Genomic DNA, 6,861 nt, shown 5'->3' on the forward strand with positions numbered 1-6,861 from the left:
CTGCTGAAGATGAAAGAAGCTTAGCAAACCCAGAACAAAGGCAAGAAGTCTCACCTTCTTGTTGCAGGAACGGGATGAAAAGCTCAGCCACAGTTGCACTCAGAGCTTGGCTGGAGGGTCCAGAAACCACGTGGTGACTAAGGCTGCCAATCCCTGAAAGGACAGAATTCTCTCAGTAGTTCCCAAACTACGCACGACATCTAAATCCAATCAAGAATGACCCTTCACACTTCAATCCTTGCACAGACATCTCTTTTTCTTGTCACTACATCTGGATGTCACATCTACCACGTATCACACTGCCAGATCTCTGTCTTCATTTTCACCCTGGGTACAAGTCATCCTCTTTGCATAAAATTTTTGGCCTACTAGCCAATTATTATTCATTTATTTTTTTAATAGAAAGTCAGGAACCGGTATGTGGTATCCAGCACCCTCTAATGGCTTCAACTACAGCCAACTTAGAGTGACAGGCAGGAAATCCTAAAGGGTGAGGTACAGATCCCTTCCGTTCAGCTTTCTGCTCAATTTCTTCCACCAGAGAAGCAGCTTTCTTCTAGGATCCTCACCTGAAAGGACACTCATCTTCTGAGCAACAACTGTCAGCTTCCCTTCTGAGCCTGCCAACAAGAAACACAAAGGTGATAGGTGATTACAGACAACAGCTGTAACCAAGAATCTCCTCCAAAACACAGAAGCTTGCCCCATTATCCCTGATCCAAGCTAAGCCATCCATTCCATCCAGGCAGAGAAAGAGAACAGAAAATACAATACGCAAAACTCCTTGAGGCTGTCAAACCTCAATTCAGCCCCACTGCTTATCCTACAATTCACTCACCACCCAAGATGGCAAAAAGGTGCCTGCCCAGCAACTCCACAGCCGAAGGATCGCTGCACTGCCGAGCCAAGTTCTTTAATGCCACAACTGCTTCATCCATCAGCTGCACACTGTTGGATTTCAGATGACCTAGAAAATAATGCACAAGCTAAGAGTTCCTTACAACAAGCTGCATAAAACCAGCAAGTAAGGACTGTCTTTACATGCGGCTTAATGCAGCTTCTGGAACCATCATGTGAACTACTCCAGTTCCAAGTTACAGCATCATCCTCCCTGCCACCTAAAACAACCTTTACACCAGCAATCAAGCTGTTGTAGATACAGCCAGAAAGTTGCAGAAAGCTTTATTCTGAATTCATAATTCCCTCCAGAAGTGAGAGTACTTACTGGCCAGTCCTTTCACAATGTCTACAGCATACTGGCTAAGATCCAGGTTCACAGATACGAGCAAGAAAGAGATTGCTGACAACATAAGAGATAAAAACAGTTACTTAACAAAATGTGATATGCCATTAGCATTTTAATACACCCTTCCCCACAGTTCACATCAAGAGCAAACAGGGTAGTAAGGAGTAGGAATAAAAAAAAAACCTACTGAAAATGATGCCCAATGAACAGAATAATTCAGGATTATTCCTAGCACTAAGCTGCAAAATCCTGTCCCCGGTACAAACAGTAGTTATCACATACCCTGACACTTGGGATCACACCACAAATGTTGCTTCTCCACATCTAACCCTTGGATGCCAGACAATCCTGCCTGCACTCATGGGACCAAAAGCATAGTCCAGAGTGACACTGCCCCAACAGCTCCAGACCACTAAGGATTTAGGCTCTTTGACAAAGCAATGCAGAGAGATGACAGACTCACTTTCAATTACATTCTCAGGACTCCGCAGCAGGGATTTCTGCAAAGTTGGCAAAACAGAGTCCTTGAATTCAGCATGGGACACATAGCGAACCAGCGGAGAACAGCTGTCCTGCAAAGGGGACAGGGCACTCAGCACAGGGCAATGCTGCCTGTGGGACAGCATCACAAGCAGCTGTAACACTGTGTCTCACCAGCACGTGCTTCTGAGGCTTTGTCTTGCTCATAAGGATGGTCTTCAAGTAGAAATCCAGGAGAGCACTCTGAACAAGCAGAAACACCAGATTACAGCCACATCTCAACCTGTACACAGCTCCCCGGCACACAGTCAGGTGCCAGGCTGGACACCCCACCTCCTCCTCCTCTGGAAGCTTTCCTTTCACTCTCACATCAGCCAGTCAAGCAGAGACCAATGCTCCCTGCTCTATCCTGAGCCCAACACCCAAACCACACCAAAAGCTACGTGCTGCCTTTCACTCCCACAACAGGGACAAGGCAGGAAGCTGTACATTGGACATTCACAGAAATGCACAGGCAAAACCAAACAGCCATGTATCTGGCACCTCCTCTCTAAACACACCCCAGCTGTTTCAATCAGAAGTGCAGGACTACTGAACTGACAGATAGTGAAACCAGGGGCAGATGCAAAGTACCAGCCTCACTAAGATGTCTATTCAGTCCCTTCTTCATGATAAGAAGTGATGCTTCTTATTCCCCAACAAAAAAAGCTGTGCAACAGATTTACCTTGTATCGTTTAATAATATCCATCTCCTTCTGGGCTGTGCAAAACTGGACCACAAGTCCCAGCATTGCAGCATAATTCTGGTTTGGTTCGAGCCCAAGAATGACATATAGGTACTGATCCACCAGATCCTGGTTCTTAAGAGAAAAAGAGCAAGGCATGTTAACACCACAGAACCCAGAACAGCTAGAGAATATAGCACATAATGTATACATCACCTCTTTCCACAGCCTGTTCAATTTCTTCACGGCCCCATCCACTGCCTGCTTGTGGGACCCTCCCAGGACTTCCAAAAGGAGCAAACACTGAACCTCCACCTGCCAAAGGCAACAGCCGAGAAAACCTGCTTCTCAGAGAGCTTGTATCAAACAAGGCATGCCAAATGTCAATGATTAGCTGAATCTGCTTAAGTCTTTTAGGTCATCCAAGCTCTTCCAACAAGCTGCCTTTGCTTTCATCCCGCACCTCTGTTCAGAACAATGCCTAACAGTTTTGGAAACACTAAAAACAGATTACATCTCTTCTTAAAACCTGTTCCAACTATATCCCAATGTGCTATGAGTACAGTAGCACATTTGTGTTGTTAAAAGTGAAAGAAAGGCAAAAGTTCCTTGACACTGTATGACAGAGTATCACACACGCATATTTCAAGGGAGGCACAAGAACTTCATGCCACACTGCAGATGTACCTCAGAGGCACCAGCAGCCATCTCTGTATGCAGAACAACTGCACAGGTGCAAGACCACCCCACTCATGCTTTATATATCTCCTGCTTTCTCCAGGGGAAGAGGAGACATCACAATACACCAAATCTTCCTCCAAACCTGGATTCTAACTTGGTGTTTTCAGTTACATTCAGAATTATTTGCAACATTTCAGCAACTTAAACACATTGGAAATATTTAAGTCTGTATCTGCGATGGGATATTTCTGCAAAGCTTAAAGAACCTACCAGTTTTTTCCATGTTTCTCCCTGTCTCTTGTCAGGTGTTGGAAAGACTGTGCGTACAAGCAGGCATGTCCAGGAGAGTGCCAGCAGAGCTGCAGATCCACTGCTCTTACTGTTGTACAAACAGGAGAGGAAGGTAAATCTACACTTCCCAGGACATAACTTACACCTAACTAGACCATTACAGACCCATTTTGCCCAGGTTAGAACAGCACCTGACTGACAGGCAATTTTACCACACAAAAATGCAGCTAAAGCCTTTAGTTTTTAAAGGAAATAATCAGTCCTCAGAAGCTGTTTCAGCTCTGGTTTGACACTCAGAGCTTCCAGATGGCACAAGAGGCAGCTGAATGCTTGATAGGTGATGAAATCCCCTTTCCTAATAATTTTGGAGACTGTTTCTTGGAAGAGTTTGTTCCTCATCTCTCCAGACTTGAAGTTTAACAAAGGCTAAACCGAAACTCAGACCCAATCCACCAGCAGCTACACCAGGATACTCCCTTTGCCATCCCAAATTACATGGAAGAGGTAAGAGAGGAACATCTGAACAGCGTTAACAGTTTTGTCTCTAAAGGCTTTTAACGCCTCTGCCAAGCAGCAGCACAAGCCTCATTCTAAACAGGAGGAACTACCAGCAACTCAGAACTGCTTCCACACAAAGCGACTCCTCCACACCTGGGAACTCCAGCCTTGCCGCCGATCCCTGAAGACTGAAGTGAGTGCAGCAGGTTTTTTGCCGTTGCCTCGGGCTGGGATTCTGCGAGCTGCTGAAGGGCCAACTGCAGGGCTCTGCGGGACGCAGCATCCCTGTGACAAACATGGATCACGAACATTCTACACCTGCCACATTGCACCGTTACCACCCCTGCACCACACAAAGGGCTCTGCTTTCCCATTTCAGCAGTCAAGCTAGTAACTATTTTATCCTTGCTGTTCCACAAAGTGGAGAAGTTTCTGGCAGAAAGCTCCATTCCCTTCCTCAAATGACAGCAGTTATGTGGAGGCCCTCTGGCAGACTGCAGAAGAAAACAGGTTCTGAACAGCTCCTCTACCACAGAGCACAATTTAATCCCACCTAAAATTGTCTAAAAGACAGCTCAGTCTTGCTTCACAAGGACATGGGTATTCATTCTTGCAAACTGAACCACAGGACTAAAGTTTTAATTTCAAAATTAAAGGTGAAATGCAAGGCAAATGTTGTAAAACATTTTAATGTCAATCCTCCCCTGAGAATGTAATTACAAGATGACATCCTTTGGTGTCATATACATCTCTGTGACACTGCATGCTAACATTTCCAGATGCTCCACACCAATTTAACTACTAAATACTGATAGATTAAATAATACTGCCTTTCCACATCAATTTACTTACCGGTATCGATGCAGAGTAAGGCAGAAGAGTTTGCAAAGGCCTTTCACTGCGCCCTCTGGAAGATCTGTAACAATGTATTCCAAAATATTTCTTCATAAATCAAAGAGCTCTTAATCTTTAACACAAACACAATTCACTTCATGACTGAAATCAGTAAACTGCTCACATCTACGAAATTGCTTGCACAAATCACAGTAAAAGTTTGCTCTTTTCATACATTTTATGCATATTTTTTAAAACAATGGTAAAACTGGAACACACGGTCATCTTCAGAAAATGAGAGAAATAAGTTTCAAAAATTTACTTCAGCTGTTTTATTAAGACCATCTGAAATCTCCCATACTCCCCCTCTCTATACATGTACATACCCAAGGATTCCATGAGTACTAAAAGAACAGGCCAAGAGTCATGACAGAAACTCAACTGACACACTAATGAAGAACTAATGCTACACAATGCTACAACTGCTGACTGGAAAAAGTAGATGTGCCAAAAGCTGGGGTTCTCTGCTACCCACAAATTCCACGCTTGGAATTAACCCTGTGATGGAGCACTGGCTCCAAACTCTGCTAGCCCCCTCCCTCAAACAAATACCCCTCACACAACCTTTTGAAACAAAACATTATAACACCCTCCTTCACCCTGGTAACCAGAACAGTGCTCCCAAGTTTTTTACCTTTCCCAGAAACACATTTTCCCAGCTCACTGAGGATCTCTCTCCGCTCCTTCACGCTGGCTGTAGTTACTTTCACTGCAAACCGCTTCAGTGTGTCAGAAATCTAAAACCACGAAGCAGAAAAAACATCAGACTGCCTTTGTTTTCAGCCCACAGAACACAAACCAGGGCAAGCAGAATATGTCACTTGCTGCCACATGACCTCTTAGTGCCCAAATGTGAGCATCTGCCATCTCATCTGCCAAGGAAGGGTCACTGTGCACCACACACTCCTTCCCCAAGGCTGAAGGACGACTCCTCTCCATTAATCTGTGCTCTCGTGCTCTGTAAGAGACCCTTACCCCTCCAAAAGTAACACAGAGTAAGAGCTAAGACCCATAATCTGGAGTACAGGACCTTGAAAAGCAAAAAATAGTAACTTCTAGAATTCAAAGGAGCTTTTCCCTCCATGTTATCTCCTGAAGTCCAGGCAGTTCCAAAAGAGCACTCGAACTGCAGACAACCCAGGAAGACCTACACTCCCAGGTTTTCTGCATTTACATAAACCAAAGCACAGCTCTCCAGGAAATGCTTTTGAAATTCAGCTCTTAAACTGAGCAACTTTATACCAGCATCTTTCCAAAAGGCAGCAAATGAGCATGTCTTTAGAAACTCATCTAAAACGATTCCTTCCCTTTTCAGTCTTTTTCAAAGAGCTCCTCAAAGCTGCTTTCAGTGAAGCTTTTTGCTGACGCGCTGGAAGGCTAATCCTGCACAGTGGCTTCCCAAGATTTAAAGGCCATCCACACCTCCCTGAGCCTGTGACCATTTCACACCCACAGGTCCCCTTAATAACTGGCTGGAAGCAAGGCTGCACCTCTGAACAGCAAGGCTGGGTTGAGCTGCAAAGGATGACCAACAATGTCATTGACACCAGAACCAACAGAACCAGCTGCTGTTACAGACCTGCTCTTCTCGCAAAACTTTTCAATTACATGAGTTCATCACATACAAACCCAAACCAAGCTGCACTTAGTCATGCTGCTTCCATGCAGGAAGATGTGCAGACATGAAAAACGTGTTAAAATTATCCTAAGCCTAGAAATGAAAAATATAACTTATGTATAATACTACAGAACCTCACCAGCATCTCAGTAACTTATGCAAACCGCAAAACCTCGACTAGTCTAAACCACCCAGTCTCCCCGGAAGACCCACTCGGACAGGCTTCACTAATTTGCTTTTTATTTTTCTTTTTTAGCATGTTTATGTACACGTTACAAAGCCAGCATACCAGCAATGCTGCTGCAACCAAATACAGAGAACAAAGGCAGTATCTATACAAGTACGGACCTGATGCTGAGCAGACTAGGATTTGCTCTAGGAACATCCCAAGCCCCTCACGATGAAGCCGGCGGCCCCAGGCAGTCCGG

The 6,861-nt window shown here is 44.7% G+C and overlaps 1 protein-coding gene across 1 annotated transcript in view; it reads right to left on the reverse strand.

Moving 5' to 3' along the window:
* Positions 1-5,552, reverse strand: part of GCN1 (GCN1, eIF2 alpha kinase activator homolog) — a gene marked incomplete at its 5' end in the record, with an annotated part of 37,012 nt that extends 31,460 nt beyond the window's left edge. The window contains 12 exons of the mRNA XM_008641644.2: positions 55-153; positions 570-620; positions 839-967; positions 1,226-1,300; positions 1,710-1,818; positions 1,901-1,969; positions 2,452-2,586; positions 2,668-2,766; positions 3,403-3,511; positions 4,075-4,206; positions 4,774-4,837; positions 5,450-5,552. Of these exons, the coding sequence (XP_008639866.1) occupies positions 55-153; positions 570-620; positions 839-967; positions 1,226-1,300; positions 1,710-1,818; positions 1,901-1,969; positions 2,452-2,586; positions 2,668-2,766; positions 3,403-3,511; positions 4,075-4,206; positions 4,774-4,837; positions 5,450-5,552 (1,174 nt within the window). The remainder of the gene's footprint in view (positions 1-54; positions 154-569; positions 621-838; positions 968-1,225; positions 1,301-1,709; positions 1,819-1,900; positions 1,970-2,451; positions 2,587-2,667; positions 2,767-3,402; positions 3,512-4,074; positions 4,207-4,773; positions 4,838-5,449) is intronic.
* Positions 5,553-6,861: the final 1,309 nt, after the last annotated feature.

Source organism: Corvus brachyrhynchos, unplaced genomic scaffold (genome assembly GCF_000691975.1).
Source record: "Corvus brachyrhynchos isolate BGI_N302 unplaced genomic scaffold, ASM69197v1 scaffold1359, whole genome shotgun sequence".
In the NCBI taxonomy this organism is placed as follows: Eukaryota; Metazoa; Chordata; class Aves; order Passeriformes; family Corvidae; genus Corvus; species Corvus brachyrhynchos.